Source organism: Kogia breviceps, chromosome 17 (assembly GCF_026419965.1).
Source record: "Kogia breviceps isolate mKogBre1 chromosome 17, mKogBre1 haplotype 1, whole genome shotgun sequence".
Classification (NCBI taxonomy): domain Eukaryota; kingdom Metazoa; phylum Chordata; class Mammalia; order Artiodactyla; family Physeteridae; genus Kogia; species Kogia breviceps.
In genome coordinates this window covers 40018886-40041163 of record NC_081326.1, presented here as the reverse complement: position 1 = coordinate 40041163, position 22278 = coordinate 40018886, and the positions used below count along the sequence as shown (strand labels likewise).

Below are 22278 nucleotides of genomic sequence, written 5' to 3'. Positions count from 1 at the left end.
TTTTGTTTTCACTGGGACCTTATGAAAACAGTACTGCAAACTAAAGAAATGATTTCGTTTGTGCAAATTTCAGGTGTTAGTCTACCTTCCTAGGGTATATTTCCAGAGACTTTACAGAATGGTTACATCATACTAAAAGTTAAATTATTATTTATTTATTTATTTTAATTGAAGTATAGTTGATTTACAATGTTGTGTTAATTTCTGCGGTACAGCAAAGTGATTCAGTTATGCACATATATACATTCTTTTTTGTATTCTTTTCCATTATGGTTTATCACAGGATATTGAATATAGTTCCCTGTGCTGTATAGTAAGACCTTGTTGTTTATCCATTCTATATATGTATCCCTAGTTTGCATCTGCTAACCCCAAACTCCCACTCCATCCCTTCCCCACCCTGAGGTAAACTCTTTTATTTATGTAAGAGAATCTTCTCTCCCTGGGTTAGTATGAAATAATGCTTTGAAGACAAAAACAGCACAGATTTCAGAGAGCAAGGGCAATTCTGTTTGCTTTTGGTCCTGTATCTCTGGGCAGGTAGAGCTCTCTTTATGGAATTTTTGTGGCCACACCTTATATATGACTCTCTCATTTCTCAAACTAATGTTAATATAGGTGTCACTATTCCTTGCTCATCTCGCAAGCCCCTGAAAACTTTCCCGCGTCCAGCCCTGTTTCAGTTCTCCAAGGGTAATTCCCTCAGCGTCCACAGGGGGGCAGGACACACCATACTGCACAGTTGTCTGCGTTTCCTTCTATTTGGGGGGAAAAAAAAAATCTAACCATGAAAAGAATGCCAGTTAAGTTGCTAAAGGTGCCTACACCAGACTTTCTCATTTCAGCTCAAGAACCTTTCACCCTTTTTGATATTCTTCACAGATGAAACAGCTGAAGAAATTCCAAGAGAATCTAAGACTGGACTGAAAATTTCTATAGCATTATTTCAAATTCTCAAAACATTCTGAGAAGGTCTAAAGGCAGATGTTGACTCGTAGTTTGCTCTCGTATCTTTGTTTTTACAACACAGAGGAAAGGCCTTGGTGTGTCCTTGTTAACGGGGTGGATTCCTATCTGAGGCATATCTATGAAGGAGGAAGAGGTACGGCTTTATACGTGACTGGGGATCCTTGTCATAATATTTGAAAAATGAAATGCTTTTCAGTATAGGGAAAGCATTGGATTAAGTGTCAGAAAGACTTGCCTCCTAGTTGTGAATAGATTTCTGGCTGGCTTGCGACCTTGGGCCCCGTCCACCGAGTTTGTGCATCTGCTCACCTGTGACATGAAGACTGCAGCGCTTTCAGGCAAAGGAGAGCCAGCACCTTCCTTGCTTGGACTTGAGGCTGGTAGCAATGAAGGAGGAGAATATCTGCCCCAGGGGAATCCTGACGGCGGGAGGACAGACCACATCCTCCGTGGTTCCTGTCCTAGTGTCATTTACTCTTACCCATGACTCCATCCAGTGTGCTGAGCGCTCCTAAGCCACAGCAAATAGGCTCATTACTTCGTTTCCGGTTTACTGATAACTTGTGGCATATAATAATTGCCGTGGGCCAAAAGAAGAGAGAACAAACAGGACTGCAGTTGCAGGCAGGAAGCCTTCTTATTGGCTGGGGGGGTCTGAAACCATGGATCACCATTAACCAGACTCCATACTGATAGAAATTAAAATACTGATAACACAAACCAAAAGGGTTCATTTCCCCAAGGGAAGGGATGGAGACAGACCACAAGGAGGAAACCTCTCCCGGATGACACCGGAGAAGCAGACGTACAGAGCTTGGTGGCCAGGCCAGAGCAGACCAGGTGCATCCCAGGGGTGACGGGTAGGCGGAAGGGGAAATGTTGCTTCTTCAAGTGAGAAACCAGGGGTTTCGAGTTTGTGGTTTGGCAGAGAGCTGTTGAAGACCTGCAGAGGGGGCAGAAGGGCAGAGAGGAGAGCTGTCCAAGAAAACAGCCTTGGCAGTAATACAAAACCAAACCAAAAAATGAAAAGAAGGACCAGCAGACATGCTTTGGACATAATGTTAAGTGACAAGGGGAGGGTACGACATAGCATCTATCTCTGGATTGCAAAAACATGTACACAAAAGACAGAGACAGATTGGAAGGGGACCCATAAAGGCAAACACATTTTGGTCTCTGGTAGTGGCAAAAATCTGAAAAACAATCTTTCTGTTCAGTTCCATTTCCTTTTATGTTGTTAAGTTGGTAAAAAACAAACTATTTTAAAGCACAGAGAGAGGAAGGAAGAAAAGGTTATGGTAAAGCAGCTTTGAGTCTAAAGTCTCAGAACTTGACAATCTTGAAACCAAAACTGGGGACATAAGTAGGCTTGGGATAAGGCCAGAAGGGACACGCATGGAGGAGATCGAGAGGAGAGAAGCTGGCTCAATAGCCCAGCGGTTAAGAGCTCAGACTCCGCAGCAGTGTGAGCTTGGGCCTCAGTTTCCCTATCTGTAAAATGGGGATAATCCAATCCTTATCTCATAAGGTTGTTTTGAAGATTAAAGGAAACAAGGTCTCTTGGGTGTTTGCCATTACCTGGGGGAGGCCAGTGCCAAGACCTTAAGGAAGTTCCGGAATGAAGGGAGCAAGGAAGCAAAACTGCCTCTTCCTGCAGTCAGGTGACTGGTCCCTGCAGAAGGAATGAAATAGCAAAAGGGGGAAGGGGGAAGAAAGTGAGAGGGTGGGGGGTATGGAGCCTGGGAACACACACACACACACACACACACACACACACACACACACACACAAAGCAGTGTGGGGAAGGAAATCACCTGAGAGCAAATAAATTAATAAAGAAAAGAAAAAGCAAGAATGTGATTCCTCTCTGCTGGAGAGGGAAGAGCACTGCGTCTGGAGTCTGAGCCCTAGGTTCTGTTTCTGGCTGCACATCCTCTTGGCTGAGTGTCCTTGGAAAAGTCATTTATCCCCTCAGACTTTGTTTAAATCTGTGAAAGTGAAAATAGGAAGGCCAACATCACAGAAGGGCTGGGGGTGATTCATGGAGATCTTTTTACGGTTGGTGGCTGAGCACCCAAGAAATGCAAGGGGAAAGTCGACGTCCACAGCGTTAGGGCAAGGAGCATGGCGGGAGAGAAGCAGCCCTCCGTCTCGTCTTCCAGCCTTCAGGCCCGGGAATGAGTGAGGCAGTAGGCGGGGAAGACAGGCACGGAGAATCTGGGGACAGATAAAGGAAACTCGTGATGGGGCGAGGCTGGGCTGAAGAGAAACAGATTGGGGGAGAGCTGCAAAGGGAGGGGTCCACTGAAAGGGGAGGGGGAGTCCGGGGAGGGAGAGGGTGGGAAGGCCGAGAGAGATGGGAGGGCAGTGCGAGAAGAAAAGCAGGCTGGGGAAAGAGGGATTGGAATGCAGAAGGAACTTGGGGAAGGAGGAAGTATTGAAGGCGGGAGGGAAAGAAGAGAGGGAAAATGGGGATGCCGTGGAGGCGGGGGCCAGGCCGCGAGAAGGAAGAGCATCCGGGGAACAGCTGGAGGAGAAAAGAATCGGCTAAATCCAGCGTCAGAAGAGGTTGGGGACTGCGAGGAGAGAGGCTGGGGCCTTCAGGAGAGCGCAGCAGCTTTTAGCATCCATCCAGACTCTTAAGACTCGTGGCCTTTGCCTGACCTCGAGGGTCGGGAACAGACGCCCTGTCTTTGTGGAGAGCGGTACCCCAGCGAGAGAATGGGGCTGTTCTGGGCTGGGCCCTACGCCTGGCGCGCGGCGAGGCTTCTCTGGCCCTGGGCTGGCCCTTGAGGGGAGCGATCGACCGGCCTGGAGGTTGGGGCCGAGGAAGGAAGGTACCACCGCCCGGAGCCGGCGCGCAGTCGGCTGCTGAGGCGCCTGCTCTGAGCTGTCCCTGGGGGGCGCCGCCGCCGCTTCCCTCCTCCGGGGCCGCACGCTCCCAGCAAAGTGGAGGAGGCTGGGGAAGATCGAGAGCCGGCGGAGCGCTACGGAGGGACCGAGCTTCGAACAGTGCGAGGGGGGCTCTGGCGCTGCGGATGCCCCTGGCTTCCTCGCCGCCGGGCGGCGTCGCCCGCCTAGCCCTGCCCGGCGCTCCAGGCCCGCTCTGCGCGCACCGCCTGGCAACCCCGCGCGCGTCCCGCGGGGGCGCTGCGTCCCCCTGCCACCCCGGCCCACAGCGGCCCCTCTCCCCCACACCTCCTGCCCGCACCACCCGGCCTCTCCTCCCACCCTCGGCTCCCCTCCCCTCCCTCCCCTCCTCTCCCCTCCCGGCGAGGGGCGGGAGGGGGCGTGGCAGGGCCGCGGTTTGTGTGGCTGGGACCCGGCTCCTCGCACTCCGAGTCAGCCCGAGGAGCCGGGCCCCGGCCGCTGTCCAGCCGCTCCGCGCCCCTCGCGACCCGCGCCGCCGCCTCTCGGGGAGACGCTCGCCATGGATACCCCCAGGGTCCTGCTCTCGGCGGTCTTCCTCATCAGTTTCCTGTGGGATTTGCCCGGTTTCCAGCAAGCTTCCATCTCATCCTCCTCGTCGTCCGCTCAGCTGGGCTCCGCCAAGGGAATGCGAAGCCGCAAGGAAGGGAAGATGCCGCGGGCGTCGCGAGAGAGTGCCACGGCCCGGGCGCCCCTGGAGCGGCAGGAGCCACAGCCGAGGCCGCAGGAGGAGTCCCGGCGGCGGCCGCCACAGCAGCTCGAGGCTCAGGAGCCTCCGGGCAGGGGCCCGCGCGTGGTGCCCCACGAGTACATGCTGTCAATCTACAGGACTTACTCCATCGCCGAGAAGCTGGGCATCAATGCCAGCTTCTTCCAGTCTTCCAAGTCGGCTAATACGATCACTAGCTTTGTAGACAGGGGACTAGGTAAGTGGCAAAGAAGACGCCCGACTCCTTTCTCCCTGGAGCTCCGCAGCCAGGGCACAGCTCCGGCTCTGGCAGGAGGCTGCATTTGTGAATTCCCTTCCCGCTTTGGATACCTCCCCCTTTCTTTTCTTAAACAGTTTTTCTCAAGCCTAAGTAAGTTTCCGAATGCGGCTGCAGATTTTATTCCAGTATGCAATCCTCTCCGCCTCGCTTTCTTCTTTCCCTTCCTTCCTCTCTCTCTCCCTTCCTTCCTTCTTCCTCTTGCCTTTTGCAGAAAGGAGCGTGGCGGCCGCACGTCTGGTGGCTGGTGGAGGAAGCGTGGAGGGCGGGAGGTGGCGGGCAAATGACCGAGGCTGGAGAGGGGTCGCGACGGGGACTGACGGAACCCGTGGCCAGGGGTCACTGGTTGTACCGGGTGCGCGGTCCAAGGCCGGAGTTGCAGTGGCGGACCGAGCGGCCCAGGGGCCTGAGTGAGCGCTGGAAAGCCCCGAGCTCCCATCCTCTCCGGGAAAAGCCGGCAGAAGAGAGTTCCGCGGTCGGAGGAGCGAGTCGGCGATTGGCGTCTCGCAGTGCCCCGGCCCAGCCGCTGCCCGGGTACCCGGCTCGTCCCCGCGCTGGACGTGGGGGTGGTCAGTCGCATAAGAACCCCGCGCCCTCGGGCTTTTTTTTTTTTTTTTTTTTTTTGCTCCTGCGGCGCGCTCTCGGCCACTCTGGGGCCGCAAGAGTCATTTCTACAGAGGCAGCGGCAGCAACTGGCAGGGAGGGCCGGGGGCAGGGGCAAGTGAGCTAAATTTGGGGGTTTGTTGGTACTTAGCTCACACGGGTGCCTGGGTGTGCTCGTTCACCTTTCTGAGCCAGGCAACTCTCCTCTCTCTGCGCCTCTACCAGGGGCCCCGTCTTTGGTCCCCTCTGTGGGCGCTGGTGCATGTGTGGGAGTCTGCGGAAACCCCTGCGCCCCCTCCTTGCCACCTGCGTTGGTCTGCAGCCTTGGAGAGAACCTCGCGCTGCAGGAGCCGGGAACTCAGTTCCTAAAGAGAAGAGACAATACCGTAGAAGGAGGCAGTAAGGAAGGGAGAAAAAGCAAAGGAAGGGCAAACGAGAGGTAGGGGACGAGAAGAAAGGACGGAGGAGATAAAAGAGATTTGGGCATCTATCCACTCCGCTACCCTGCCCGGACTTAGCTCCTCGGCTCGGACGCCTTCCCTGCGTCCCATTTCCAGGTCAGTGAAAGAGGGGCCGCCCAGGAACCGGCGAGCACGGGGGTTCGGACTGGGAGGGCTGCTCTGCCCCGGCTGTCTTGGGGGCACTTGCGCGCTCTCGAAGCTTTACAGAGCAGGCTAACGGCCCCGAGCCTCGGGTTCTTCCCAGGCTTCAGCCCCCGAGCCCCCTCCCTTGCAGCCGCCTTCCTTGCGGGCACGGGTCCTGCCCACGCTCGGTTCGCGGCTGCAGCCTGAGGTCAGCGAGGTTCACGAGCTGCTGAAAAGTCTGGGCGGCAAATTAACGCCAGGTATTTTATGGTGATTTTACAACTGCTAAAGTCACCCTGGCAAATACAAGTGGCTTCTTCGTAGCGTTGCACCTGGGACCCCGGCCTCCCTGCTGCCAGCGCTGCTCGCCTTCTCCCCACCTCCACCCCTCTCCCTGCCTCTGTTGTTTCTCTCCCTCCAAATCTTCTGTTTACCGTTCGCCTTCTCTAACACCCTAATCGAAGGCTACCCTAGACTTGCCTAGTCGAGAGAGTAAGGCAGCACAGAGAAAAGTACTCTAGAGGCCTTTCTTCCCCAAGGGAAGAAATCCCGCAGGCCCAGGGTGGCGGGCGGTTGGGCGCGCATTTTCTTCTCCCCACGGGAAGTGGCCAGAACCTCCGCCCCTCCCCCAAGCGGACACCCCCTAACTCGTAAGCTGCGCCCTGTGAGTTTGGCACGGCACCAAGGGACCCTGCGGGCGGCTGGGAGGCGTCTACCGAAGCCTGCGGCGTTGGGGCAAGTGTGGGAGGTCTCTGGGGGCTCCAGGTCCGGCTCGGAGGCTGGCTCTCTTCAACCTGGCTCGCGCTGCAGCAGCCTGTCCTCGGGCACCGCGCTGGGCGCCCCCGGGGCGCCGGAGGTAGGGAGGGGACTGGCTGCGCGCCCAGGTTGGTGGGGGGGGAGGGGGCTCAGTTCCCGAGCCAAGCTCCCTAGGCTAGCCGAACCGAGATCCAGACGTCCGGCTTCCACTCCCGAACGCGGTCCCCCGCCGGAGGAGGCGCGGCGTGACCACCTGGACCGCAGCTTCAAAGGCGCGGTCTCCTCCACGCCCTCCGGTTCCCAGAAAACGCGAAGAAAGGTAGTTAGTTGACCGCGAAGGCTGTGCGGCTGGTAGCACGCCGCGCTGCGGCGAAGGAGCGCGAAGCCGCAGGCTGGAGGGCGCGCGCAGAGGAGGGGTATGTTGCGGGCCACAGCCCCAGCTTGATAAAGGGAAAGCCTCACTTTCTCTCTCACTGATTTTGATTTGATGTGTCACCGGCGGTGACCTCGGGCTGGACCTTCCGGGGCTTGCTTAGCATCGGGCCCCTGATTGGAGTGTTTCAACTCAGCGATCTAATTGAGGGTTCATGTCATAACACATCAAATGGTGTCTAGTCTCCCGTGATGGAAGGGACCCGCCAGCCGCGCATCCCCGACTCCTGGCGAGGACTTCCGCCCCTCTCACGTGGGGACTCTTAAACCGCGCCAAACCTTCCAGCATCCCCTCCCCCAGCCGTGGACGGCAGGACAAGGAGGAAAGAGCGGCGGCCAACCGAGAGCTGGGCCAGCCGCGCTCACTTGGCGCCTTGCCTCGGGGATGTTTAAATCGCCGTCGAGTGTGGCAGGCTTGGCTTCGAGAAGCAGGGGTCCCTCAGGGGGAGGAGCAAAGAAAACGGAAGGAATCCTGAAACCCTCTCGTGAGGCATGAACTACTTACGTACAGTCCAGTATTTGTAAAAAGGCTTCCTCACCCGGGGACCCCGGAACCCCAGAAATTACACCTAAAGCTTGCGTTTAAGAGTGGGAGAGCGGGGTAAACTCTGTCCATTGTGAATGAATGAAGAGCGCTTTAGGTCTATAAAGACTGCGTGTTCTGTAGTGCCTCAGCCCCTGCCTCCTTCTCCCAACCCCCATGAGGAGGAGACCTTACTGCAAGTTTAAAAAAATGTCCCCCCTTTCGGTTTGCTCTCCAAACAACTAGGGGTAATAATAATAACTAAGATATATTGACATGTTGAGCACTTACTGTGTACGGAGTAGTGGGCTAACATTTGTTACATGAAATATTTCTTTTAATTCTAACAACACCCCCATCCAGGGAAGAAAGCGCTACAGTCCCTGTTTTACAGGTGAATTAAGGAAGACAGAGAGGTTAAGCAAGTTGTTCAAGGTCACACAGCTAGTGAGAGCTGAAGCACATATCCAGTTCTAGCCCCTGCATATTTGCCTATGGCACTACATGGGTAGGGTAAAGGGGGAGGAGGTTTCTAAAGGATGGTGACAAGAAGCAGAAATGGAAAAAGTTGACAGATTTCCCACCCCGTCTAATATTCCTCTGTAATCTCTTAAGACCCAGTTAGGAGTTGGAGTGAAACTTTGGATTCAAGGGTCTAAAACTGTGCTGTGCCTTGCTTCTTCTTTGTACTCCCTGTAAAAGGCACAAACTGCCTTACCCCTGACCTTTACAAATGCCTCCATATTGTGCTTTCAAGGTGATTTTGGATCCATAAAGATGAGAAAGGGTGTGAATGTTTGTGTTGGTGCAGTCATAGCATCAGGATGGACCAGGTTGGATATAGAGAAATTACAGTTAGCACCTGATAGAACTCATTACAAGACCACTAATACAGGAGGCTTGGATCTCCAACCCTGGGGCCTGGGAAAGGCAGACAATGAGAACGCCTATGAATTCAACATGGCTGTAAGATAGAGGGGGAGCTCGGAGAGAGAAGCAAAACTTGGACTTTAGTTTATGTAGTGAGAAGCGCCATGTAATTCCAACAAGGGAGAAAAAAAATAAAGCCTCTTAAGGATGAAGAAACCAAAATGAATCTAAGAATATTGCTGGGAGTTAGGTTTCCAGATGATTTTGAAGTAAGAATTCTCTTTAAATATTTGCTGTTATTTTTACAATAGCACTCTCAGAAAGGAGGCAGCAGGGAACAGATAAAAAACAAAAAACAAAAACACCAACACACACACACACACAAACCCCCAAACGAGATCGGAACATCCTTGAGGAATTTGACACCCTAGAAATGAACCTCGGGAGAGTTTGCCGCTGACTGTTTGTTGGCTTCTAGGTTTACCTTCTGGGTCGTGATTGCCAAGGGGGCAGGGCAGGACAGCTAACGGGGAGGACATTCTAAGAGCCGCAGAGTTCCCTCCTGATTGAAGTTCGTCTGGTGTGGCATGTTTATGCAAAACAGCGTGTTTCTGGGTGGACCTGGGCCGCAATCAACCCAGTGGTGCTTTTGCCCGGACCCTGTTGTCGTTGGCAAACGGAAAATGAAATATAAGCAGGGAAGTATTTTAATGGGGACGGAGGGAATTCACAACTGTTAATTATTTGGTGACCTTGTATTCGATTTGTTTGAGTCCCTTATAAAAACACTAATGCAGACCAGACGGCCAAGTGAGGAAGCCGGCAGAAGGTTCCAATCTAGGCTTTATTTCCCCGGAAAGAGGGAACAGCCTTGGGAAAGGACTGCTGAGCTTTCAAGTGCGTGCGTGTGAGGACGCGCCGGTGTGAGCACCGCGCGGGGTTTGCGTCGCCGTCCAGGTTCAGGATCCTGTTCAAACCTGGTGAACTGGCAGGTCCTGGAAGAAACCCGGGGTAAGGGAAGGAAGCCTTAAACCAGAAGTTTGTTCTGCTCTTCTGGTTGGAATGATTAAAACATTTTTCAGGCCACAAACCAAACCCTTAGCCATTGGCTTGTTGTTAAATAGCAGTTAATGTCACTCCCACCCCTAAGGCCTTCAGGGTTGCCTTACAAAGGCTGCCTTAGCAAGAAGCTAAAAACACCTAGTGTCTTCTGCAGCGAGAGTGCAAGAAGCGCCGGAATTCTGGGGCGGGCTTCCTTGGCAGGGGAGACTAATCTGAGAAGGACACTGAGCTTTTTCCTAGAGCGGGAGGCTCTCGAGCTCTGGGAGTTTGCGCGGTAGAGTTGCTGGTGGGGGAGGGGATCGAAAAACGTGCTCAAATATCCTTGTCGTTTCTGCACATTAAAAAAAAAAATTACCTAAGCCACAACCCACGACAGGCCTTGGGAATCCCTTCTCGCGCAAACTGAAATCAAGACCTGAAACCTCCCCCTTACGACCAGAGGGGATGCGTGTCGCCTGGACCCGCGGGGAACGCAGAGCGTTGCATTGATGGAGGCCCTAGTGCAACTCGCTTTTTCCCAGCTGGAGTTCTCGGGGTTCTGGCGGCTCAACTCCTTGAAATTGGTGACGTCTTCCTGGGGAGGCGTGGGGAGAGGGAGAAGGGAACTGAACAGAGAGGTAGGGGAAAGATGGTTTGATAGAAATAGGGCAGAACGAAAACTTTCGTTTCCTGCCAGGACTTCTGCTTGCATCAAACGACCCAGAGCAAATTCACAATAATCCCTGGGGACTTTTGAGTAAAGTGAAGGACAGTAGTTCGATATCTCTTCGGGTGTGGAATAACCCTGGTCAAGCGATGCTCTCTGGACCCGGGAAGGGCTCCAAACCGAGGCCGCGAGGTGTGGCAAGCAGGAATGTGGATCCACAGCGCCACTTCTTTGCTTGGCATCTACCACCTCCCTCAAGCCTCCATCCCCCGCCCTTAAAGCCTGGCTGTTTATTTTTAAGCTCAATGTCGGTTAAATGGTGTCTCCTGTTTACGGGAATTAAATAGGCCCTCGTCGGCCTAATGGGTTCCAGGGTTGCTGTTCCTTGCCCTCCAGGACAGTCCATTAACGCTGCTGGGGACCGAGGGTTGGGTGCGCTGGGAGAGGGCGGGCGGCGCTGACCAGCGTTAGCAGAGAGGCGCGCGCTGCGCAGCGAGCGGCCCGGGCGCCTGGGGGCGGGGCAGGGTTTAGGGACCCTATAGTGGGCTTGCAGTGGAGGAGAAGGGCGGGCCTTCTGGCCCCGGCTGGCGCGGGTCTGGCTGCTGGAGCGGAGCGGAAAGCAAGAGCAGAGGGTTGGCTTTGGGGTCGGTCAGGGCTGGTCTACCCGTCCCCCTTACCCCCTAAATAACGTAGGAACGGAAGAGAACCCGTGCGCCTGTTTTGCAAATCTGGCTTCCAGGCAAGTTGGTCCAGTTCGGATCACACTTCCCAGCTGACCGCCGCTCCCACGCCCAGTGGGGAGGGAAGTTGAACGATGCTAGACTATGGCCCATAGCTACCACCACGAATCTCATTTTGCTAGGACGTTATTTCGGGAGTCAGCCCGAGGTGAACACAGCGGAGCTGAGTTGCCGCGATCCCTTCCTCAGAAGCTGCGTCCGGCCCAGCACTTTAAAGAACACATCCCTGAGGTTTCTCCTGCGCAGGACCCCTTGACACCGCAGCCCATGACCACACGCCAGTGTGAGCCCGCCTCCCCACCTGCAACCTCAGAACTGGTCGGGGAGGGGAAACAACATAAAATGCGAACCTTTTCTTCTACTTTTCATCTCCAAGCTCTCAAGTCAAAAGGCTGCGATCATGTTCCAGCCCAAAGGGCGGTTTCAGGGCTGTGATACCCTCCCCGCTGGGCCTGGGTTGCTCCCCTGGACTCCCAGGTGACCCTACAGGTTGACATTGCAGGGAGGGCGACCTCGGCTAAATCAACCAGGTCCGGGCCCTGCTCCCGAGGTTCCAAGAGAATGCAGCAACCTGCGGGGATGCCACAGCCGAGGACGCCAGGCACAGGCTCCTTGGCTGCAGCGGAAAGGTGGGGCGCGAGTCTCCAGCGTGAGGGGTGTCACCAGCTTCTATCTGGATTTCATCTGCAGTGGTGTCAAATTAAGATTTGGGCCACTGTGGTCAAGAACCCAGGGTGGGAGGCCAGTGAAAAGAGTCGCCTGGTGAAGTGTCCTTGATCTGGGCTTTGCGTCTCTGGCTCTTGAGCCCCTGAGAGGCCACGAGAGTTCCGCACCAAGTGCGTGGAAACTACTATGTAAATGAATCAGTTTCGTCCTAGAAAGACAAAAGGAGTCTCTTGGAGGCGCCTTTGGACTCCTGCTGGGGGTGCCCAGAGCCCAGAGCTCAGAGTAGAGGGCTGGCCCATCTCCTGCCAGAGAGCTGCGTTACTGAAGACCGTGCTGGGGCTCCCTAGGAGCGTGGAGTTGTTCCCAGTCGGGTGGAAATCGGGGTTCCCCTTCTCTCCCCCTCCCAGCCTCACTGGTTTGCCGCTGGCTGAGTCAGAACTTGCTGTGGGAACTTTGAGGTTTCTCTGTGGGATCCAGGCAGGCCACCAGACTCGATGAATTCAGTGTGGTTCACAAGCTCAGGCTCAAGACAGGGAGCAAGGCAAGGGATTCGCCAGGCTTTTGAAAGAGGGTGGAAAAGTCCTCTGTGGAGGACTTCCCTTGGGCCTTTCTGGTCTTTGAAAGGAGGAAAGAAGCTGGGAAATTCAGGGCAAGCTATTGGGGAAAACACTGGGGAAGCCAAGAGACCTAGAAGGAAGCGTGGGCAGTGACTGTATAGTGGGAGGCACCGGGCCCGGGAACTTCTGTGGGACTGCGATGCCGCCGACCCTGACACCGCAGCCCGAGGGGTCATTCACTGCTACCACCCCGCTCTCCTCCAACCTGCAGGCTGAAAAGCATAGGGAGCAAACACACACCCGCACCCTACAGTGGCTCCGTGGACAGTTCCTACCCACGAGGGTGCCAGTGGAGAAGTGGGACAGGTGGGGCAAGGAGATCAGCCACCAGGCCTCTCGGGGCTGCGGCTGCCTGGGGCCAAAGGGGTTCGCATATTGACTAACCCCAGAGAAGGGACTCTGCAAGGAGGGCCCTGTCCTTGACGAGGTTCTGGCTGGAGGTCGTTTGTTCACTTGGCATTGTGGGAGGGACCAGAGCAGTGGATAAGGCCTGGGGAATGAGAAGAAGAAAGGTGATGGGGGTGAAGCTGAAACCCCTATGGGCCTTTGCCCTTTGCTGGAAGCCCTTGCTTCTCTCTTAACCCCTCAGCCCAGCACCTTTCCTCCTCTCACTTCTGCAAACCAGTGGAAAGAACTGGATTGCATCTCCTCAAAGAAAGCCAAGAGGAGGACAGGTGTATCTTCCCCCTACCTGGCCCCCTACCTGGCCATAGGTAGTTACAGTAATATTGGCTGCATTCACTGGATGCTTCTGTCTGTCATGCACAGCCTGCTCTGGTTGCCTTGACTCTGACCTTTATAATGACTCTGCAAAGTGGGGGGGTCATTCTCCCATTTTACAGATGAGGTATATGAGGCTGGGAAAGATTATGTGACCCAGTCCATCCAAGGCCACCCAGCCAATAGGTTACAGGGCAGGACTCAAATCTATGCCTTTCAGACTCAGGATTCCTATGCTCATTCCATGTTGGCAGTAATGACTGACATTTGCATGCATCTTCAGATGTCTTTCCTACTCTATCTCATTTGCCAACCTTCCCTCCGTGACTGTGAGCTGGCCTTATATTCTCATTTTGCAGGTGAGAACATTGTTTCCTTGGAAATTCTCATTCAAAAGTCCAATTGTTGGCAGCCCTTCAGTTCTGCTGATTAGGGAGTGATTGACACTTGGAGATCAGGGATTGACGCCCTCCCCAAATTCATAGGCAGCATGAAAGAACTGGAGCCTTCTCAGGGTTTCCACCAGACACAAAGATCAGGGGCTGGGATGTCCAGGGTGGTGGCACAGATACTGGAACCAGATTGCTGCGTCTACTTCTATCTTGGACAAGTTACCTTGAGCTCTCTGTTTTAGTTTTGTGATCCGTGACATAATAATGATATCTTTTCTTCCATAGGTCGTTTTGAAGCTTAAACGACTTATTATAGGTTTAGAATTTAGACCATGCCCAGCACATAGTAAGGACTTACACCAGTGTTTGCTGTTATGATCATACTGGATGTGAGCAAAAACACCCCAGAAAGGGTGAATTGCGTGGGTGGTCTCCTGATTCCGCACCTCAGGGGGTGCTCAGCAGTTTGCAAGACTCAGATCTCAGTGGAGGCAGGGCGCAGGACAAGAGTACAGGGGGATGCCCAGGAGATCACTGTCCCAGAAGAGGGTAATAGTCGGAGCACAGATTACTCAGAGACCTGCATACCCCAGAGGAGAGAGGGCTGGTGGCTCATTTTTACTCACCCAGTACACCTGACTCTATCTCCAACCTGTGGACTTTGTGGCACCTCAGGGCACCCTCAGGGCTGAGGGGCCTAGGAAGAAGTGACTCCAAACCTAGCTATGAATTCCCTGCTTGGAGGTCTTCTTACTTCCAGTAAAGGAAAAAAGAATTCCTGGCCGAACCCAGCTCCCTTAGTGTTGACGGCGTTGGTGATGGATGTGTGTCTGGTGTCCTCCCTCCCTCTTCGTCCCAGCGCCAAATCAGAACCCTGTAAGAGGGGTGTGGCCTCAGGTCTGAGGGCCTCGGCTGGAATAAAGACCTTCAAATAGTGTCCCTTCCAAGCTGCAAGAAATTGGGCAAGTGAAGACGCCTCTTGGAGCCCGCTCCGTCACCTATAAAAGAGTGTAACAGTACGACGGACCTCGGACTCTCTCGGTGAGGATTCACGGACGGGGGCTACCCAAACCCAGAGCCCAGCACAAAGGCACGCGCAGAAGCATCCAGGGATGCTTTTGAGGATGGGGGAAAGGCTGAGCTGCAGACGTCTGGAGTTTCCTTTGCGAAGACGGGTGATTATACTCCCCTCCTCCATCCCCACCTAGGGGAGCAGGGGTGGGAGAGCCCCGTTTCATCTCGGCTTTCTGAGCCGCAGCCCTTCGCTGGAGGATGAGCCTTCGGAGGACGTGTGGCGGGACGCGTGGTGGGGCGGCGGGTGGAGGCGTGTGGGGCCCGGCCAGGCGCCCACGAGTGGCCGCTCAGGTCATGGCGAATTCAGAGGACGCGAGCGGAACACGCGCTTAGCAGCGTTGGGGAGCCCAGGGTCTGGGCGCGAAGGGCCTTGGGGGTTGGGCGAGCTGGAGCTCGGGGGAGCCCTCGGGGCCAGCGAGTGACACACAATTCAAGCAGGACGTATTGACGTACGTATCAGCCAGATACGTACGCAGCTTGAGGGGACTCAAGCTGCGTACGTATCTCAAGACGTCTTGGGGGAAATGCAGTACGCGGCCTTTCCGCCCCAAACCAAAGGACGATTCGGGTTTTCGGAAGCCATCTGCAGGGTGGCGCGGGGGAGCCGCCCCCAGCGGGAGGAGCGCGTGTGGGCGGGCGAGGCTCGGGTCCTGCAGCTGAGCAACCCTAACCCTTACGCCGCCGCCTTCCTGGGGCGCGGTTCCCGGGGTGTCCGGACTTAGGCGCCTCGGGCATCCTTTTCTTTCCGATCTGGTGTTTGCTTCTTAGCTTCCTCCAGCCACGTACCTTTCTAAGCCAGTTTCCTCATTTAAAATGGGCGTGATAGTCCCTACCTTGAAGTGATTCGTTCTCGTTCCCTTATTTGCTTTCCTTTTAAATTTTTATTTCATTCTAAAAATCAATTCCACACCAAATGTATATGTTTGAGGTGCTCCTAAACCTTTAACCGACTTGCCCTTAACTCAAAAAGGGCTGACCTATTTATGAAGAATTTTCTTCAAATATGAAGGTGGTTTGTTCTCTCCTTCTCTCCGCCCCTCCTTTCTCTGTCCACCCACCAGAGCAAGCTGATAAGCACAACTCCAGCGATGAAAACTTGAGGGGTCTCTATGTCTAATACTCAGCAAACACTGAATTAACCTGGGTGTAAGCCAAGCTGTAAACAGACCAGGTTGATACAGATTAAAAGCAAAAAAGATAGCTCCCATGATTTATTACTGATCAATTTCAATGTAAAGGCCTGAAGCATAAGATTGACTTCCAGGATGCAAGACGGTGCCACCAACAGATTCTGAAATGAAAACTACCTGTTTCTAGGCAAGAGGATGGGAGAGAGTGTCACTTGATGACATCAGCTCTTCTTTATACAGGACTTAGTGGGAGAGGAGGCTTGTGGGAGAAGGTGTGAAGAACTGGCTTCCTACCCACAGATGGCCATGGCAGCAGGGCCAGGCCTCGTGATGCCAGGCCAGCAGGCAAAGTGTCTGCAGGGTCACCGTGGATGGTGTGTGCGCTCCCCGGGTTGGATGCCTCCTCTGGGCTATTTCTGTGATGCATGCCTCCAGAGCAGGTCCAGACAGGTGGAGAATGTGGTCTGTAGGGGAGCTGCACAGAGCAGCCACACTCATGCGTTAGAGGTTCTGGAGACCCAGTGAGAGTACATGTGGCTGAAAGAGTGAAAAAATGTGGAGGTGGCTGTGAGGGGCAGGAAGGAACAGGAAGCAACAGGGACTTGGTTCTGGTGAGCATTGCCTTAGATCCTGTCTTGGGCCCAGTGCTTTGGGGCCCTAGGGCCCTGTTTTGTCCCCATCTCCCATGGTGCCCTCCCCACCTGGTGGGGAATCTGAAGAGTCAAGGAAATGTGCTTATCTAGATTCGTGGTTCTTATAGTGGGGTCGCCAACCAGCAGAATCAACATCTCCTGGGAACTGAGGAGGAATGCAAATTCTGGGCCCCCGCTACAAACCTCTGGGGCCCAAGAGAATTTGCATTTCTAACAAGTTCCTGTGTAATGCTGATGATGCAGATTTAGGGACCACTGCAGGTTCACTGGCTTTGAGAGCTACTGCTCTAGTTTGGTACCTGAGCCACAGAGTTCTTGCTCAAATAGCCCTGAGCCCACTTCCAGGGCCTGGGCAGCTTCTTCTTTGGGTCTGTCCTCCTAAGTGTGTGTCACATCGCTGATGTGCCCCTGTAGCCTGGGAAGCTTGGACCTGTGGGCAAGGGTGTCCACATCCATGCAGGTAAGACCCCTCGAACTGTGGAATGGAGCCGGCATGGGAAGAAAAGAGAGCAGGATACAGGCTGAAGCCTCATTTGCACTTTTCCCCTGAGCCCTGGAAAGAGTAGAAGCAGGCTGATCTTGCTAGAAAAATCATGCAAAATCCCAAGGCTGCAGAACCAGTGGAGCCCTCTTTTTACAGATGCTTTCCTCTGTTTTGACCACTCTCGAGGACTAGAGAAATGTGACTCAGCTGTGCAGACCATTTATTAGCCCACACTTTAAAAAAAAGAATTAAAAACACAAGCAGGCTGATTTCTCCCTGTTGCATGAGAGAGAAATAAATAAATCATCCTTTACACCTGCCTAATGCTCTCCAACCAGTGACAAACTGGCTCAAGAGTTATATAAGCAGAGATGGAAATGATTTCCTAAAGGAGCCCAGGTTTTATTCCTAGCAAGCCCTGAAAATACAGTGGGGACTGTATCCTCCACCCCTTGTACCCTGGTCACTCCTTGTTGCCTCAGCTCCAGGACTTGGACTCTAATGGGCAGGCAATGGGGCTCACAGGCTAAATGCTCCACCTCTGAAATTATAAGGACCTAGGTTTGGGCCCCAATACTACCATTTATTAGTTGTCAGACTTTGGTAATTATTTTCTCCAAGCCTTGGTTTTCCCATCTGTAAAATTGGAACAATATGAGTACCTACCTTGCAGAACTGATCTGTGCTCATGGATAAAGGATGAAAAATATGTCAGCCCTCATGACATTTAGCTGGTACAGCAAGTGCCTTAGGTTTGTCTCTCTCATCACATCCTCAGTTTGGTGGCGGGGGTGGGGTGGGGGGGGGGAGAAATATGAGAACCAGGAAAGTGAAGCCTCAGGCAATAGGTCCAGAGATCTGGGTGGTGGTTGAATGTTGTCAGACACAGGTTTCTTTAAAGGAGGAGAAGAAAGTGTGCTGAATTCCCACTGATTTTAATGTGCCCTGGTCGGTTTGAAGGTCTTGGCTTCCATAAATCAACTGCCTCCAGCAGCTTTTCCCTTTTCACCTCTCTAACCCTTCCCACAGCTCCGTCTCAGGTCGGGACTTGTGTGTTAGAGTGAGGCAGCCACCCGCCCGGCGGTCAGCCCAGAGTGGGAACTGGGTGTGCCTGAGGCTCCAGATCCAATGCCCTGGGGCTACATCTGGACAGGCAGTGAGGGTCGGACCTGGGACCCGGTGACACTTTTACTATTGAAATCTACCCAAACTTTACTAGCTTCTGGGGAAAGCTAGGGGCTTTGGGGATTTTTTTATTTGCTGGGTTGTAAATATTTTATGAGAAGGCAGCCCAAGAAAATCTGGTTAGCTTTCCGCCTTGCACATTGAAGTGGGGTTGGCTTCATGCACAAATGTGTCAAAAAAGAAGTCCAGTCCAGTTTTGCCTGGGTCCCCAAGAATGCGCCTTGGATTTAAAAGCCTGTTATTGTTCCCCCTCCATGTGTCCCCATTCTTTCTCTCAGTGGTAACCAAAAATTTTATCTTCAGGATTAGTTGCAAAGCAAGAAGATTTCAGATTGGGTGGGTGGGGGAGGGGAGAATGTCACTCTGTGTGTGTGTGTGTGTGTGTGTGTGTGTGTGTGTGTGTGTGTGGCTTAGGTTTTCTCCTCACTGATATATTTATTTCTCATTGGCTGCAGGATCTTCTCAATGGATAGATGCCTTGTGTTTGTGTTGGTTCTTGGTTCATTTGCCCCTCTGCAGACTTCTGAAAGCCTCCCTGCTCTTTTGTTTGTTAAGTGGCTGATGAATTTTAAAAAGAAAGAAATCACATTGCAGCTCCTCATTGTGTCAACTTTGTCCTGGGCCTAAAGGCTTCAGCAAAACTGCCTGCTGGGTAGCACCTTCTCCCAGACCCGTGGGTCTCAACTAGGGCTGCACCTTCAAATCAACTTGGAGCTTAAAAAACCCAAAGCTCACAAACCGCAACAAAAGTCCAATATCCAGGCCCTGTCCTCAGATATTGATTCAGTTGTCTGAAGCATACCTTGGCGCTGGTAATTTCAAAATTCTCTACGTGGTAGATTGAGAATGACTGCTCTAGATGTTTCCCACTTACTGACCAGCGTGTATCCTAGGTCGAGCAGGCCCGTAGCCGTTGCGGTGAGCCAGATGGACAGGACAGGGTCCTAGCTCCTATGGACTGTTGGAGAGGGGCGGGCTTACGCTGGGAAAGACAGACCACTAAGGAGACAAATATAAACGAGGTCATTGTAGATAGTGCTAAGTGCCGCGAAGATAATAAACCAGGGTCCCGTGATAGTGACCGAGGGAGGCTACTTTAGATCAGGGTGGTCGAGCATGGCCTTTCGGAGGAGGTGACATTTGAACCGAGACGTGAATGATGAGAATGAGCCAGCCGAGAGGAGGTCTGGGGGAATGCGGGCCGGGCTGCGACCACAAAGGGCACATTAGTGGTTACATAGGCTCCTGGGGGAAAACCCGGGAGGCCGCCGCCGCGGCTGCCACTGCAGCAGCCACCGACTTCCGCCCAGGGAGTCCCGGGCTGAAGGGGAGGAGGGGGCCGCCCTGGTGCCCTCCCCTTCTTTGCCGCGCACCGCCGGGAGGGGAGCCGGGGTGGTCAGCCCCGGGCGGGCCGATCTGGACCCCTACCGGCCCGTCCCGTTCCCTCCCCGCCCTTTTCCTCCCAGGGGCGGCCGCAGAGCACCGGGCTGATCTCCCTCTTAAGTGAAACTGACTGTAATTATTTTTTATCGCGCAGACGATCTCTCGCACACTCCTCTCCGGAGACAGAAGTATTTGTTTGATGTGTCCACGCTCTCAGACAAAGAAGAGCTGGTGGGCGCGGAGCTGCGGCTCTTTCGCCAGGCGCCCGCAGCGCCCTGGGGGCCGCCGGCCGGGCCGCTCCAAGTGCAGCTCTTCCCCTGCCTGTCGACCCTGCTGCTGGACGCGCGGACCCTGGACCCGCAGGGGGCGCCCCGGGCCGGCTGGGAAGTCTTCGACGTGTGGCAGGGCCTGCGCCACCAACCCTGGGAGCAGCTGTGCTTGGAGCTGCGTGTCGCGTGGGGCGAGCCGGGAGCCGGCGAGGCCGAGGCGCGCGCGCCGGGGCTCCAGCAGCCACCGCCCCCGGACCTGCGGAGTCTGGGCTTCGGCCGGAGGGTGCGGACCCCACAGGAGCGCGCCCTGCTCGTGGTGTTCACCCGATCCCAGCGCAAGAACCTGTTCGCCGAGATGCGCGAGCAGCTGGGCTCGGCCGAGGTTGCGGGCCCGGGCGCGGGCGCCGAGGGGTCGTGGCCGCCGCCGTCGGGCACCCCGGACGCCGGGTCTTGGCTGCCCTCGCCCGGCCGCCGGCGGCGGCGCACAGCCTTCGCCAGCCGCCACGGCAAGCGGCACGGCAAGAAGTCGAGGCTGCGCTGCAGCAAGAAGCCCCTGCACGTGAACTTCAAGGAGCTGGGCTGGGACGACTGGATTATCGCGCCCCTGGAGTACGAGGCCTACCACTGCGAAGGCGTGTGCGACTTCCCGTTGCGCTCGCACCTGGAGCCCACCAACCACGCCATCATCCAGACGCTGATGAACTCCATGGACCCCGGCTCTACCCCGCCCAGCTGCTGCGTGCCCACCAAACTGACTCCCATCAGCATCCTGTACATCGACGCGGGCAATAACGTGGTCTACAAGCAGTACGAAGACATGGTGGTGGAGTCCTGCGGCTGCAGGTAGCGGCGCCTTCCCTGCCGCCTTGGCCTGGGACCGCTGGGGAGGCCTGACTGCAGAGAAGCGGAGGAGGAGCTAGCCTTGGACGAGGCAGAGAGTGGGGTAACAGCCTGGGCTTTCAGCCGGGTGGGAGACCAGGGAATTCCGCCTTTCCAGAACCTTCCACCTGCCAGCCCAGAGGGAGAGACGGATTTTTCACACCTTGCCCGGCCACCCTGGAAAAACAAGCCAAGGAGGATTTCTTTAGTTTTTGTCTTTATTATTGTGGCTTTGGATTTCCTTGTGTGTCTCACAGGTTTTGATGGGAGGTGAGGGCAGGGGAGACGCATACCTGGTTCTCAACTGCTCCAAGGATTGAAAACTTAATAGTTTAAGAAGGGAAACTGGGGGGAAGAATCACCTTTGACCACATCTCGGTCTGATTGTTTGCTACCTGTGTAAAGAAGGTGGGATCTTTCTGGCCATGTCGTAGCCTGTGCCTTTTCCCCTCGCCCTTCCCCCCAACAGAAAGTGTTAAGGTAGAGAAATAGGAAAGCCAGGAGGGGTCCTGCCTTTAGAAGAGCTTTGCAAGAGGTGGGCCCAAGCGTGCCTTTTCCCGCTTGATTGTATACCCAGCTCTGCCCTGGCCTCTGCCCGTACAGGGAAGTGGCAACCTGCATCTCACTCCAGGGGGCTCAGGTCACTGCCATTACTATTGCTTTTTCTGGGGGAAAAGGGAGCTGGTATGGATGGAATGACAAGAATGAGTCCAAGTGGAACCCCCTAAAGGATAATGAGAAACCACAAGGCTTGCCTTTGAGGGGCTGACATAGAGGTGCCTTAGCCCAGGCTGGAGGTAACCTATGGAAAAGCCCTTCCTCAAGTCTGTTTCTCATTGATTTCTTTGAACAGAACTTGCCAAAATTCAGACATCCCCTTTGAAGGGGAAGGTGATTTCCCATTTAAGCAAAAAACGGGTAGGGCTGGGGAACTGTAGAACTAAGGTAAGAGTTGCAGAGGATGGGAAAGTGACCCAAGAAAAGGGAGGGTGAAGTCAGGAGGGAAGGTGGTTCCCCCCTCCCTCACCAAGGATGGGGATAGAGGGACAGGCCAGGAGCAGGGAGGAGAGGGATGAAAGGAGACACAAGCCCTAGTCTCCGAAGTTTCTTTAGAATCTCTGTTCCCTCCCCTCTCTCTGACATTCCTGAAAGATTACCAGCCAGCAATAGCCCAGGGCTCCCCCGAAAGAATTGTTTCAGATTGTAATTACCAGTTAGGCAATGTTTTTAAAACTTAGTAATGAGAAACTGTGAAAAGAGCAAAGTGTTACATTGAGCTTGAGGTGGGAGACAATGGGGGGACGGATGGTGAGGAGGAGGCAGGGGTGGAATTCATCTTCCGGAAGCAGGAGAGAGCAGAGCACAAGTTAGATACACATCCCCAGATTGCCAAAAACATGAACTTTCCCCCAGCCTGCACCAGTATTATTTTCAAACATTGTTCATAAGTAGGCCCTTTGAAGAGTTAGCTTCCTTCTCATCTTTGACCATGAAATGGTTTAAACAAGGGAACTTGTACCAACCATTACAAAAAGGTTTTGTTTTTCCTAAGTGGTTTTGCTCTCTCTTGATCTAAACCTGTTGCTTGTTTGGTTCAGAGAACTACAAACTGTCCAAGAAAGGGTGAGACTGATAATAAATGCTAATATAAAATGCTAAGTGAAAAAAAAAAAAGACTTGGCCAGGAGAACTAATTTAAAATGCACATTTGCTTTGGATGCACTGTT

General features: G+C 54.0%; 1 protein-coding gene across 1 annotated transcript; it reads left to right on the top strand.

Annotated features, from left to right (window-relative positions):
- The first annotated feature begins 4256 nt into the window (after nucleotides 1–4256).
- GDF6 (growth differentiation factor 6) lies at nucleotides 4257–22067 on the top strand. Its single transcript, XM_059043629.2, has 2 exons — nucleotides 4257–4823; nucleotides 19558–22067. The coding sequence occupies exons 1-2, from the start codon at nucleotides 4400–4402 to the stop codon at nucleotides 20517–20519; spliced, it is 1386 nt and encodes a 461-aa protein (XP_058899612.1). The 5' UTR covers nucleotides 4257–4399; the 3' UTR covers nucleotides 20520–22067.
- Nucleotides 22068–22278: the final 211 nt, after the last annotated feature.